The 15,698-nt window shown below is 35.5% G+C and overlaps 1 protein-coding gene across 8 annotated transcripts in view; it reads left to right on the top strand.

The window, feature by feature from the left end:
- Positions 1-15,698, top strand: part of RPAP2 (RNA polymerase II associated protein 2) — a 113,400-nt gene that overhangs the window by 18,363 nt on the left and 79,339 nt on the right. For all 8 annotated transcript variants that reach the window (XR_005719502.1, XR_005719501.1, XR_005719503.1 and 5 more), the window contains exons 7-8: positions 10,771-10,806; positions 12,659-13,583. Coding sequence is in view for 5 of the 8 variants with exons in the window: in XM_040232316.1 (XP_040088250.1) it covers positions 10,771-10,806; positions 12,659-13,583 (961 nt within the window). In the remaining 3 variants the exon portion in view is untranslated. The remainder of the gene's footprint in view (positions 1-10,770; positions 10,807-12,658; positions 13,584-15,698) is intronic.

Below are 15,698 nucleotides of genomic sequence, written 5' to 3'. Positions count from 1 at the left end.
AATGAAAGAACTGAAAGGATCCTTAGAGATAATTTAATCCAACTTCATTATCACACAAGATCAGAAAGAATAAGTGTATTTCTTAAGCTAGTTATAGATTCTGAACAAAGCTAGAATTCTTTCTTGATTGGAAGTAACCAGTGAGCAATTTATACAATTATCACATTGTACATAGTGTAACTATAACCTGCATAATAGTTGTCTGAATACCATGTCAGTATTTTTCATAAGTGGATGCATCAGTGTTACCTTAATTCCTAAATTCTTAGAGGCAAACATTATGTCAGTTTATTTAATCCACTAGGGGTCACTGTTTTTTCACAAAAAATGTTTGGTATTTTTATGCGTGCTAATGATCAGAATTCTGGAATTCAATATTTTCTTAAGCTTGTCTAGATATTATACGTGTAAGCTTTACAGAAATGTATTTTAAAGAAAGTCTGTTCACATAAGTTATGAATGTTACACCCCATAGCATATCTTTTAAAGGTAAAAAATGGCCTTTAAAAAAAAAAAAAAGCCAACATTTAGTATTTAATGCAGAGATATTTTTATTAGTTTTGAATGAGTTGTAATAAATAAGCTATATCACCATAATTGCAAGTTATAATTTTATTAATATTAGTTGCTATTTTATTATAATTAAAAAATAATAAATTTGAAAATCCACTCAAAGAATTAGATATTTTATTGTAATAACTTCCTATTTTATTGTAATAACTTCCAAAATCTTTTTTTAATTGAAATATAGTTGATGTATTATATATTAGGCTCAGGTGTACTAGTGGTGATTTGATAATTACATACATTATGGAATGATTACCATGATAAGTCCAGTAACCATCTGTTCCCATACAAAGTTATTACAGTATTATTGACCATATTCCTTATGCTGTACTTTACATTTCCATGGCTTATTTCTTTTAAAATTGGAGGTTTGTACCTCTTAATACCCTTCACCTATTTCATTGATGCACACACCCCTCTCCCTTCTGGCAACCCCTTGTTTGTTCTCTGTATTCATGAACGACTTCCAGAATTTTTTTTTACCATTTCACCTTATCCAACACATACATAGAACTGAACAAAAAGTTTTAGGAATTAATTTTTATCCTCACTACATGGAAAGCCTCTGTTATTTTCTACTCTGTTGCTTTTTTTGAAATGCTGGTAGCACCCTCCTTAACTGGTTGGTCCTGATCTGCAGAGCACTGTTTTGTTGAATCCAGCTTAGGATTTTAGTATTGTTTTACTCTAGGAAAGTCTTATCAGCACTGAATTTCATTTTCCTCGTTTATAAAGTAGAAACTTGCATTTAACTTTAGTTCCCTTTCATTTTAATGCTTTACAGTTCTAAGTCAGTCACTGCTGCTATAGTTGAAAGTTTTCTGGATAAGCAATGTCTCATTTATAAAAATGATGAAAATTAAAAATATCAGCATAAGCCTAGGGAAATTTGTACTACCTTTTAGGGAAGTCTGTCTCATTTAAGAGTTTAGAATAAAAGTAACTGATTTTTAAATAGTTAGAATTCTTTAGTCTTGTAGAAGGCTGATAAAATACTGAATTAAAGTTTTTATATTATGAATAAAAACCAAGAATATTTTATAGTATGTCTCAACTTGAAATTTACATATTCAGAGACGCCATGATCTTACCATTTGTCAATAAAATGTTAAATTTGACTCGGTTTTTCTTACATTGTTGTGAAAACTAATATTAATCTATCCACCAGATTGTAAAATACTAAAGCCTATATTATCTCCTAAAATTTATCAAATATTATTTTGTACCATAATAAACTCACTTCCTCCTTAGTAAAAATGTATAAAGCAGCTTAGGAAAAATTTAGACAAATTAATGAATTCTAGCTCCATATTTCTATTGAGGCTTTGGAGTCAGAAAGGGTCTTAGGGTTTGTGTTTCCTCGTTTTCGTTATTAAGGTAAAACTGTCTGGAGTATGTCTTTAATGTTGTGGACAGCAGCGGTGCTTTACACAGAAAGGCTCCTGATGCCTTGTCAGAGACGAAACATTGACCTAGATGGCCTGGGTCATGACACAGTGTGAGGTTTCTCATGTTGTGAGTTAGAAAATTTTTATACACTTGGTGGCCAGAACCAGACCACATACAGTTTTGTTCCTAAGACAGCATGTTCCTTTAGGTAGTAATACTATATAGTTACATTTATAAATCCTGTGGTTAACTGGAGGCTCTGACAAGTCTTTTTGAAGGAGGGAAGCTTCTAAAATTGTAATTAAAAAATCAGGAGTTAAAACTAAGGAGGAAGGACAAATGTTTAGAATCAAAGTTTGATTTAAAGATGAAATTGGGGTAAATGGTTAATGCTGACAGAGCTGAAAGCGCCATCATGTGGCCCAGCGTAGGGGGTTTTCACACATGTTTCTTGGCAATAAACACAGTATAATCTCAGAGGTGCGGAAGCCAAAAACCTCTGCAGAACAACTTCTATAACCTCTTCCTGAACAGTCACCTCTCTTGCTTGGTAGACAGAATAAAAACTTTCTGAAACAGCTTTTAACATATTTGAAAAATTCCCACCACAGGAGGGAATTGCAGTCTGCTCCTTCCGTTGGTTTATTTATAATACACATATTCTAAGTGATATATACACACACACATCAAGGTCTTTTGGTGTGCTTTTTCTAGTTTTAGACTTTGGTAAAGTTACAGTTAATCATCTGATTTATAATTTAGTGAAAATAATATGTTTATGGAGAACCAGCTTGAAAGTATTCTAACATGGTTACTTATTTTTAAAGTTGAAATTATCGCGATTAAATGTCTCAGGACAACATGAAGGGAATGGAAGGTACCTAGATTGAAGAGAAATGATATTTTTAACAAAAAGCTTTTGAATTTCATCTAAAGAGATAGAAAAGAAAGAGTAATGTGACTTGGTGCCTTGTTTCTGAAACAGCTCATAGCAAAAACCAAAGTTTTATATGGAATCTTTTGTTCAATACCTCATAAAACTCAATTTTAGTTTATTTTAGTGTCAGGTACCTCTCTACCTTTCATAGATTGGAAATCAGAGTATTAAGTTTATTCCTAAAGCATCTAGAAACAGTGTTCAACATAGTTTTCTTTACATGAAGTCAGAAAACTGAAACAACAGAGAGGAAAATAATGAAATACATTGAATTCCTATGGGAGGGGTTATGTAAAGATGGTTTCATCACAACTTTGGGGGTTCCTTTTTCTGGCTTTAATTAGAGGCAACATGTTAGAACTTAGACTTTGAAAGACCTAAATTCAAATCTTAGATATACTGCTTGAGACATGTAGTGATCTTGGGAACCCCCTTAAGGATCACTTTACCCCTCAGAGCTTCAGTTTCCTCGTCTATAAAAATAAAGTTGCGAGTTATGTGAGGATCAAATGGTATAATATATGGAACCACATAGCAGAAAGTGTGGGAGAATGAAAAAGTCCTGGAGATGGATGGTGATAGTTGTGCAATAATGTAAATGAACTTGATACCACTGGACTGTTGCTAAAACAGTTTAAATGGTCAGTTTTATGTTATATATTTTTTAACCACAATTTTTAAAACATTTACCACATCAAAAGCACTCAGTATATGCTAATTTCCCCATTCATTAGAGATTGAGTTTTCTTTTAATCCTTAGTGTTTTTCTCAAAAAATATCAAGTTGCAATTCTGGAGATGTCTCATAGGACTACTTAAATTATCTTCATGATTTAGAATAATGTGTTCATTTGTATTACCCTTGATTCAGCCGTACTTAGACCTTATTCTTATTTGGAACTATTCTGCCTCCAAGATCTTGAAATAAGAGCTTCCCGTCTCTGACCACAACCTCGCTCTCATCTACAGCTGTCACTCCTGAGTGTGCTTTGTGACCTCATTTTGACCTTCTGTCTCTACCTTAGCTCTCTCCTTCTAGGGTGGCAGACCCTCATTAAAGTTGTTTTCTCGAGGTCCATGGTCAGCAGTTGTAATATCATCCTCTCAGACAACCCCAGGTTCTTTCTCCCTTAGCCTTCAGCCATGTCCACCTTCCCAAAATTCAGTCATCTTTTTTTTTCCTGTTCCTCAAGATTATTGGGTAAAGGTCTCAAATAAGACCATTAGCACTTTAGATAAGCTGTCTCATTTATTTCAATCCTCAAAACATACTAGGGAAGTGTTGGTACCCATTTTATGGATGGTGAAACTGAGGCTTTAGCGACTCACTCAAGAACACTTGGCTCATATATATAGATTTGGGATTTAAATCCAGATATCTGGCACCAAAGCCTACACTCCTGTGGCCCTGTTCCAGTTGATGTCTAGTCTCAACAGTGCTCACATGTTTATTCTTTCTCAATGACTATGATATGTTCAGACCTTTTCTCTCCTTAAATGTTGAAGCCACACACCCCCAACTCCTAGTAGATATAACCTACTACTTAAGTGAAATGATTGAGGACATCCACTAGAATCTCCTTCGTTATTTTTTTCATATACTGTGTCATTTCTCTGCCTCCTCATTGCTAGTATAGTACCCTGTATGTTACCAATTCTGTTCTCCTCTTACCAAGGCCTTGCTTTATGATTTGTTCCTATTTTCTTCCTCTTTGAAACCCTTCCTTTTATTCTAATTCTTCTTCCTCTACTTTAAAAAGGAAAAAAAAATCTGAAAATTATACTTTAGGTTTAGCAGCCCTATGGTAATTTGTGATCTTAGCAAGAGTCATTTTAGTAGAGTAATGCATACAGATGTCAGGAGGTAGAGGGCTGAGGACTGAATAGGAGATAATGGAATTGGAAGTGATAAATGTAGACTTTCTTTAAAGAAGTCTGTCAGTGAAAGGGGAGAGGGTTGTATGGCTCAAGGACAGAGTTGTTTTCTATGTGTGTGTATGTGTGTTAGTTTTTCTTTAAGAAATAGGCTAGATTTAACCTTGGTAACTTACCAAAAGAGAAAAAAGGGAGAGGTATGTAGAGGTTCAAAAGGGAGGGGATTTATGTATACCGCTGGCTGATTCATGTTGAGGTTTGACAGAAAACAACAAAACTCTGTAAACCAATTATCCTTCAATTAAAAAATAAAAAAAAATTTTTTTAGAGAAATTAACAACCAGTCCAGAAATAAAAAGTGGAAAGGAGAAAAAAAAAAAAAAAACCTCCTTGTAAAATCCATAGGATTCACCTCAAACGCCTTTATGTATAAACTATATTGTTCTTTAGAGGCACAGCTGAATCTGAAGCTTGTCATCATTGGCTCAGCAGGAAGTTTTTCTTTCTTCTCTTAATTTCCTGTAGCAACTCATATCTCTCTCACGGTACTTATTACATATTCTGTTGAATTAGACGATGCAAGAGTGTAGTTCTTGTGAACCATGCTGGCTGGGTTTGATACCTGGGTTTACCACTTACTAGCTGTGTGACTTTCTGCACACTACTTAGTCTTTCCGTACTCAGTCTTTTTATCTGTAACATGGGATGATAGTAGTAGCCACATCATTCTCACGAGGATGCTGCTGCGAAGTCGCTTCAGTCGTGTCCGACTCTGTGCGACCCCATGGATGGCAGCCCACCAGGCTCCCTGGGATTCTCCAGGCAAGAACACTGGAGTGGGTTGCCATTTCCTTCTCCAATGCATGAAAGTGAAAATTGAAAGTGAAGTCGCTCAGTCGTGTCTGACTCTTAGTGACCCCATGGACTACAGCCTACCAGGCTCTTCTGTCCATGGGATTTTCCAGGCAAGAGTACTGGAGTGGGTGGCCATTGCCTTCTGCTCTCATGAGGATGGTTACTTGTAAATCTCTTAGAATGTGCATTTTCCTCCTAAATTGTAATGTCCTTAAAAATAGGAACTTATTCTTTGTATTATTTAACATACCCATAAATGTATAATATTTCAGAATTTTATTTCTGGAGGAATTTGTTGAATGATAGAATATACCCTGTGTTTACAGGCTAGCCATTTAGTTAGTACAAGAATCTAGTTGAGAATCACTGTGTCTATACACATTTTTTTTCCCTACACTGATACTCAGATCCCGGTGTAAGACCAAATGCCAGATAGCTGCATGGTACTGGACCTTGATAATTTTAGCCTTAAAAAAAAAAAAAAAATTTTAGCCTAGAAGACTTGGGCGAGGATGTGGGATAGGAAGAGTGAGAAAACTACAAATGGAAGTGGGAGGAAGTAGTCAACAGGCAATAAAACACTCTGTTGGAGACGTTAGCATATTATTTAGTATGCTAAAAAAGCTCTTAATGGGAGTTATAAATATCCGCTGGAGTAGTCAAGACTTGTCACCATCCAAGCAGTGTCATTTGTTTTCTTTGAGTAACACCAAACCAAGGTAGCTTCTGTGACTAGAGTTTTCATGAGTGGGAAGAAGCAGGGTAAACAGGATAATTTGGATGATTGCAAAAGGATACGCCTTGATTGGCTGAAGGACTAAGGAAAGGAAAAAATAGATTAAATTTTTATTCTCAGGGAGCTCTCTGATTATTGCCTTATTTTGTCTTCTGAATATTTTATTATTGGTCTTGGGGGAATTTCTCAACTGTGGGGAATTCTCTAGAATAGGAATGTATGCTGATGAGTGGTTCTTAGATGTTTAATGGGAAAGAATGCCTTGATCAGCTAGCAGTGCCTCCCAAAACTAAGGAAGAGGATTGGCAGTGAATCCATCCCCTGTAGTGCCTTGTATGCTAAACAAAAGATGAATGGATTATCTAGGCAATAGTTATATGATTGATGCTGTGATGTTTAATTATATAGAAAAATACTTGCAACTCTGATGTTTTTGATTGGCAGCCTTTAAATGTCATAACTCAAATGACTTCTGGTTCCATATATCCATTTAGTTTCACTTTTTAAAACAGAAATTCTTTGCACTATTACCTTCATTGCAGCCCTGTTTTTCCTTTTAAATGGAGTTTATGTTCAGTGACTTAGTTTCTCTTTAGTGCACATCTGTTTCCTTGTATTTTTTTTTTCTATTAACTGACTTTATTTTCTAGAGCAATTTTAGGGTCACAACAAAATGAGGAGGAAGACACAGAGATTTTCCCATAAAGCCCCTGCCCACACACATGCCTAACTTCCCATACTATCAGTATCCCCCATCAAAGTGAGCATACATAGATGAGCCTACATTGACACATCATTATCACCCACACCCATGGTTTACACTGGGGATCACTCGGTATTGAACAATTTGGGGTTTGGACAAATGTATTATGACTTGAAGATACTGTTACACTATCATACAGAGTAGCTTTATAGCCCTAAAAATCCTTTGTGTTCTACCTGTTCATCTTCTACTCTCAAACTTCTGTAACCCCTTATCTTTTTACTGTCCCAGTAGTTATACCTTTTCCAGAATGTCATATAGTTGGAGTCCCATATAGTACGTAGCCTTTTCAAACTGGATTCTGTCACTTAACACATTTAATTTTTTCCATTTTTTCATAATTTGATGGCTCTTTTCTTCTTAGCAATGAATAAAATTTCATTGTCTGAATTTACTATAGAATTTATCCATTTACCTACTGAAGGATGTCCTGGTTGCTTCCCAGTTTTGACATATGAATAGAGCTACTGTAAGCATAGCATACAGGTTTTTGTGTAGACATAAGTTTTCAACTCCTTTGGATAAATACCACAGTGTATGATTTCTGGATTGTGTGGTTCAGTTCAGTTGCTCAGTCGTGTCCGACTCTTTGCGACCCCATGAATCGCAGCACGCCAGGCCTCCCTGTTCATCACCATCTCCCGGAGTTCACTCAGACTCACATCCATCGAGTCCGTGATGCCATCCAGCCATCTCATCCTCGGTCGTCCTCTTCTCCTCCTGCCCCCAATCCCTCCCAGCATCAGAGTTTTTTCCAATGAGTCAACTCTTCTCATCAGATGGCCAAAGTACTGGAGTTTCAGCTTCAGCGTCATTCCTTCCAAAGAAGTCCCAGGGTTGATCTCCTTCAGAATGGACTGGCTGGATCTCCTTGCAGTCCAAGGGACTCTCAAGAGTCTTCTCCAACACCACAGTTCAAAAGCATCAATTCTTCAGCGCTCAGCCTTCTTCACAGTCCAACTCTCACATCCATACATAACCACAGGAAAAACCATAGCCTTGACTAGACGGACCTTAGTCGGCAAAGTAATGTCTCTGCTTTTGAATATACTATCTAGGTTGGTTATAACTTTTGTTCTAAGGAGTAAGCGTCTTTTAATTTCATGGCTGCAGTCACCATCTGCAGTGATTTTGGAGCCCCAAAAAATAAAGTCTGACACTGTTTCCACTGTTTCCCCATCTATTTGCCATGAAGTGATGGGACCGGATGCCATGATCTTCGTCTTCTGAATGTTGAGCTTTAAGCCAACTTTTTCACTCTCTGAAACTTTCATCAAGAGGCTTTTTAGCTCCTCTTCACTTTCTGCCATTGTGTGGTAAAGAGTATATTTAGTTTTTGTAAGATGTCTCCAAGATGTTTTCCAAAGTGATTGTACCATTTTGCATTCCCACCAGCAATGAATGAGAGTTTCTTTTTCTTCACGTCCTTACCAGTATTTGATAGTGTTAGTGCTCTGTCTGGATTTTGGCTGTACTAATAGGTGTTCAGTAATATCTCATTATCTTATTTGCACTTCTGATGTCACATGAGGCAGAGCGTCTTTTCATATGCTTGTGTGCCATCTGTGTATCTTCTTTGGGGAGCTCTTTGGTGCATGTCTTAGTCTGTTCAGGCTGGTACAACAAAACGGCATGGACTGGGTAGCTTATAAGCAGGAAGAATTTCTTCTCACAGCTATAGAGATTTTTAAATCTGAGATCAGGGTGCCAGTGTGATTGGGCGAGGACCTCTTCTGGGTTAAAGACTTCTGGTTTTGTCCTCATGTGGTAGGATGGGGAGGGATTTCTCTGACCTCCCTTTTAAAGACACTAATCCCATTGGAGAAAGATTTGCCCCTGTGACCTAATCACTTCCAAAGGGCTCACCTCCTAATACTGTCCCATTGAGTTAGGATTTAACATATGAATTTGGTGATGAGGGGACACAAACATTCAGACCTTTTGATCTTATTGATGGTCTGGATTTTGGTTATTATTAAAGATGTATGGTGATGTCTCTTTGTTTTGTTTGTTTTTCCATTATTTTTTAAATTTGCATTTCCCTGATGAACTGTGGTGTAGAGCATCTTTTCATATACTTATTTATCATCTGTTTATCTTCTTTGGTGAGGTATCTGTTAAGGTCTTGGGCCCGTGTTTTAATTGAGTTTGTTTTCTTGTTGAGTTTTAAGTGTGCTTTGATATTTTGGATAACAGTCTTTTATTAAATTTGTGTTTTGCAAATGTTTTCTCCTAGTCTTTGTCTTCTATTTTTATTCTCTTGACAGTATTTTTCACAGAACAGAAACTTTTAATAAAGTCTGACTCATCAGTTCTTTCTTCATGGTGTGTATCTAGAAAGTCATCTAGGTTTTCTTCTGTGTAATCTTCTAGGAGTTTTACAATTTTGCATCTTAACATTTAGGTCTGTAATCCATTTTGAGTTAATTTTTGTGAAGAGTATAAGGTCTCTGTCTAGAATAATTTTTTTGCATGTGGAACATCATTTTTTGAAACTATATTTCTCCATTGTGTTGCCTTTACTCCTTTGTTAAAAATCAATTGACTGTATCCACGTGGGATGCTTCTGGCCTCTCTGTTTTTTTTCCACTGATCTTTTTTGTCTCTTCTTTCACCAGTGCCACACTGCCCTGTCTTGATTACTGTAGCTTTATAGTAAGTCTTGGAGTCAGGAAGTGTCATTCTCCAACTTTGTTCTTCTTCAGTATTGTGTTAACTATTCTGGGTCTTTGCCTCTCCATAAAAACTTCAGGATCAGTTCGTCCATATCCATAAAATAATTTGCTGGGATTTGGATTGGGGTTGCATTGAATCTGTAGATCAAGTTGAGAAGAACTGACTCCTTAACAATACTGAATCTGTTGGTAAATACGTAGAATACTGATCCATTTATTTAGTTCTTCTTTGAATATGTAGTTTTGGGAATGTACTTTTTTCTGAGTACTTCTGGAGTACTTTACAGAGTTTTCATGTTCCCTTGAACTCATTTGCTATTGTACTTGTTCCTTTTGTACTTGGCTTTGTAAGAACTTTTTCCTCCTGTTTTTGATATCCTTGATGCCTAGCTAAATGTGGTTTTGATATTAAAAGGCAGAGTTTATCCTAGAGTTAAACCACTTGACCTACATACCTCACAACAATGCTGCAGTACAACTGCTTTATCAATTAGGGCAAAAAGTCTTACTGACCATATAAACAAAATACAGGAGAATTACAATAATCTCTGCCCTCAATAAGCTTGTAGTCTAGTTTCTCAACTAGACTTAAAGATATGAAAAGTAAGACATTTAGATAAAATTTCTGTATTAAGTCATAGAAGAGTACATGATCAATGTGTATTAACTGTAAAGACGATGATGACTAAAATTTAGAGAAGGGAGAGATTTACTTTAGCAGGTTAGTCAGGGAAACTCATTGGGCTTGTGGAACTTAGTCCAGAAATATGAGAAAATTTTGGATAAAAAGATTAATCCAGATTTCTTGTGGATGAGTTTTACAATATGTTGTCATTTAATATTTTTTCTTAAACATTTTTATATGAACTGTTTCCTTTTTGTTATATTTTCTATCCAAAGTGGTTATAATGAACCACTTTCAAGTGTTTGATATATCAGGTGCTTTCAATTTTTTATTCCTGTTTTCTTGTCAGACATCCTGATTTTCAGCTGCTACAAGAAGGACAAAGGTATGGTTGAATCAGTATCACTTACCTTCTGTATATTCATGTTAATAGAAACATTAAGAGTAAACCAGGTGATATGAACTCTTGGACTTCCTGTGCTGGTGCATTATGTAAGTGCCCATTCTAGCCCACACAAAGAAATATTTGCCTTGTACAGCTTTTTTTCTTTTGTGATGGTAAGATGATGTGTTTGATCTGTATGATTTACTGTACAGCTGTTCCTACCAAGGAAGTCTAATTGAACCTGTTGAAATATGACACAAACACAGCTTCCATCTGAAATACTGTGCTTCTTTGTCAACCAAATTGTGCCAATTACATTTGTTGAAAGGTTTTTATAGCCTTATTTTGTAGAATTTCAAAACATTAATGTATCAGTTATTTAATTATTTGAAAGAGTGTTTAAAGCATTAATAGAAATTCCAAGTTATATTTTTTCCTAAACTTTCCTAGTGACATTGCTTGCCCAACCACGATCATCTCTCAAAACGTACCCTTTTATCTTCCAGAGTAAATTTTCCTGGTTATTAATCACTACATTAGTTATATAAAATTGAGCACAAGCGAGATACTCTTTAATTATATAAATCTTCAATTTATGGGTTTGAAATAGTATAGAAAAACATAATTACAATTCTAAGAGAAAGTGTACACGAAAATTGTTATTCTAAGTTTTTTGAAATTGTACTTCAGTTACAGTAGACAGTTCATGACTGTCTAGGCTAAATTCTAACTTTAAAAATGTTACCTGATACTGAATAAACTTACTATCTTTTTTTCTCCATTTCCATCCAGAACCTTGTTTTCAACTCTGCTTGTATTCTTTTTATATTTTGCCCAAGCATGCTTTTTTGTTTATTGTTGAATTATTTTATTTCATTTTAAAAACCTTTTTAAAAATTGCAATAGCCAGTTTTGGAGAGCAGTTTACGGAAAAATTGTGTGAAAAGTAGGGAGTGCCTTTATACCCTTTCATGACTCTCCCAGTACTTCTTGATCCAGAATCCTTCTCATCCTGACCTTTTAAAGTTCTCATTTGTGCATTTGCTTAAGGGTAATTGATCTCCTCCTCCCCTCATCTTTCTTGTTTGTATAGACAATGCTTCTCTTTGCCTTTACTCTTTCATTTTTTTAATCTTTTATAAACCTAATCTGAAAATTAAAGTAACATAGTCAAAGGGAAAACTATTGTCTTTAATTATTATCCTTGTGTGTTAATTCTGGACTTTCAAGTATCTTTCATTGATTACTGTTGATTTGCCAACTTTTGCTATGACTTTCTTATATTTTTCATTTAATGCAATTTTCTACATAACTATCAGCCAGAATTGGAAAATGCTTAAACATCTTTTTTTAAATATTCAAAATCTGAACAGAGTTCCTACAGTATTTTTTATTTTTTTTGAGAAACTAGTAATGAATTTATCAAAAGAAACCTTAAAAGAAAAAAAAAACTACGGATTCATTACAGAAATGGAGTGAGCAAAAATGAAAATAATTCAGTAGTATGACATTATCGAGTGTTGGTTTGTGAGATTTTGTTTGTGCAGGTATGGTTTGATTTTTAGTTTTGTTTTTCTTCTTTTTGCTCAACTCTTATAACACTTTTAAAATAATTAAGGAGAAAAGATAAGGGAAGAAGATGGAAAGAGAACTATATCAGATATGATATAGAAAAATTACAGAATTATAGCTTTCTTCTGAAATGTGTGTGTGTGTATAGGCCTAGGTAAATATTAGCCTATAAATAAAGCCTTGCCTAGGGAATAAAATTTTTATCTTGAAAGTTACAAAGTATAAATTCTCTGGGATATTTTGTTTCTGTGTTACAGTTTTTATTTCTTTCTCTCAACAGTGGTCCTTCTGGAGCAGAAATACAGTTATGCAGCAAAGCCATTAAAACATCAGATATTGACAATCCTGGCCATTTTGAGAAGCGTTATGAATCTAGTTCTTCTAGCACTCATAGTGATAGTAGCAGTGATAATGAGCAAGACTTTGTTTCCTCCATTCTGCCAGGAAACAGACCAAATGCAACAAGGCCACAGCTGCACAAAAAAAGCATAATGAAAAAGAAAGCTGGTCAAAAAGTTAACTCTCAACATGAAAGCAAAGAGCAAACAGTAGTAGATGTCATCGAGCAGTTAGGCAATTGCAGATTAGATAATCAGGAGAAAGCTACTGCTTGTGAACTTCCTTTACAGAATGTAAATACACAGATTTCTTCAAATAGTTCTCTGCAAGAAAAATTAGAAGCCTCAGAAATTTCTGATATTAAATACAGTAGTTCAAAAGTAACTCTTGTAGGCATAAGTAAGAAAAGTGCTGAGCATTTTAAGAGGAAATTTGCCAAATCAAACCAAGTTTCTGGGTCAGCTTCCAGTTCATTGCAGGTGTGCCCTGAAATTGCAAAGGCAAACTTACTTAAAGCCCTGAAAGAGACTTTGATTGAGTGGAAGACAGAAGAAACTTTGAGGTTTTTGTATGGCCAGAATTATGCATCTGTATGTCTAAAATCCTCTTCAATGCCTCTGGTTAAAGAAGAACTTGATGAAGATGATACAAACTCTGACCCAGATAGTCATTCCCCTGCCTTGCAGGAGTTGAACAGCTTGGATGAGTCTTTACCATTTAGAGCCTCAGATACAGCCATTAAACCACTGCCAAGTTATGAGAACTTGAAAAAAGAAACTGAAACATTAAATTTAAGGATCAGGGAGTTTTATAGAGGACGATATGTTTTGAATGAAGAAACCACCAAATCACAGGACTCAGAAGAGGTATGTCTTAATGACAGTTATTTTTTTAAATATTGATTTATTTGGCTGCACCAGGTCTTAGCTGCGGCATGTGGGATCTTCAGTCTTTGTTGTGGTGTGCAGGGATCTTTTTTTATTAGTTGGCGGCATGCAGACTCGTAGTTGCAGCATATGAGATCTAGGTCCACCACCAGGGATCAAACCCAGCCCCACTGAATTGGAAGTGTGGAGTCCTAGCCACTGGACCACAAGGGAAGTCCTTTAATGATGGTGATTTTTCCATACTGCTAATACATGGAACAATCACCATAGTAAATCTTAGAGCAGGAAGAAAAGTACTGAAAGAATTTAAGAAAGAAGAGTCCCTTAATCATTTGGTTTAAAATTCCATCTCCAGTATTGACATTGAAAGTGAAAGTCACTCAGTCGTGTCTGACTCTTTGTGACCCCATGGACTATATAGTCCATGGAATTCTCCAGGCCAGAATACTGGAGTGGGTAGCCTTTCCATTCTCCAGGGGATCTTTCCAGCCCAGGGATCCCACATTGCAGGTGGATTCTTTACCAGCTGAGCCTTGAGGGAAGCCCAAGGATACTGGAGTGGGTAACCTATCCCATCTCCAGCAGATCTTCCCAACCCAGAAATCAAACCAGGGTCTCCTGCATTGCAGGCAGATTCTTTACCAACTGAGCTATCAGGGAAGCCCAGTATTAGCATTATTATTTTCAAAATAAGTTTGCCCTAAAAAATTTTCATAAATATTTAACCTTTTTTAGCTAATGTAGAAATAGCCTAGAATTGTGGGACAAAATTTTCTTTAAAACTTAGTTTTCGTAGACGGTCTATTTTTCTTTGTTGGTGTATATGCTTTCAGATTTCTAAATAGGTTGTGTATCTTTGTGTTTTATTTCCAGTGGGACTATGGACATTTATGGGAGTAAATTTGCTAATTGAATAGTGAAATATTTGGTTAATATTTGGAAAGTATGCTCACTTAAATTATGAATGAAAATGACTTAGTAAAGGAGACATATTGGGAAAATAGAGGACATAGGAGAAAATGGAAAGAGCACATTTGGGTAAACCTAGATTTGATTATCTGCTCTGTCATTTACTAGCTGTATGAAAACTTGAGTCTGATTGCTTATCTGTAAATGGGATTATAAATGGCTTCCCTTGCTCAAGTGTTATGAGTTTTAAAAGTAATGAATATAAAGCATTTATCACAGTACCTGACATATAATTGGTACTCAGTTATATGTAAGTAGTTATATGTAGAAAGTGATGTAGGCCACTGAGATTTAACAGGGTAATATTTCGATTATCCTATTTTGGTTGATGTGTAGTTTGGGAAATGAAGTAATTTGGCATGAAGACAAATAGGTGATAACCTTGTTGTTAGCACAGAAATTTGTTACTAAAGATTTCTGAGTAAATATGGCTCTAAATTAAACGACACCTTGGAGATTTAAAAAGGAGGTAAAAGTAATAGAGTAAAAAATTTAGAAATGTCTTATATTTGTACAGAATTTAGCTACCCCAACAGTATACTTGTATTATTAGACAGCATCCATAAATTTTACATGAAGGTTGGAAAAACATTGATCTCTGTCATTCAGTTATATAGCCTTTTATGCCTATATCATTTTTATGCTTATATGCCTTAAGAAGGAAAAATTAATCCCTAAATTTGACTGCTTCTGTTTTTAAACCTCTTTCACTGAAGTATAACACAAATTGTAAGTGTACAGCTCATTGCATTATCGTAAGTGAACATACCAGTGTAATCACTACCCAGGCTACAAAATTTGAGTATCCCAGAAGCTCCAGTATGTCTCCTACGAATCATTATCTCTTTCCAGAGTTAATGACTATTATTATAGCATAGTTTTCCCAATTTTGAACTATATGTAAATAAATTAACTCTGTATATAATTTATTTCATGCAACATTGTGCTATATGGACTAAATCACTTCAGTCATGTCTGACTCTTTGCAGCCTCATGGACTGTAACCTGCCAGGTTCCTCTGTGCATGGGATTCTCCAGGCAAGAACATGGATTGGTTTGCCATGCCCTTCTCTAGGGATCTTCCTCACCTAGGGATCGATCCTGCATCTCTTATGTCTCCTGCGT

Source organism: Oryx dammah, unplaced genomic scaffold, assembly GCF_014754425.2.
Source record: "Oryx dammah isolate SB20612 unplaced genomic scaffold, SCBI_Odam_1.1 HiC_scaffold_28, whole genome shotgun sequence".
Lineage (NCBI taxonomy): Eukaryota > Metazoa > Chordata > Mammalia > Artiodactyla > Bovidae > Oryx > Oryx dammah.
This window is presented reverse-complemented; position numbering and strand designations above follow the sequence as displayed.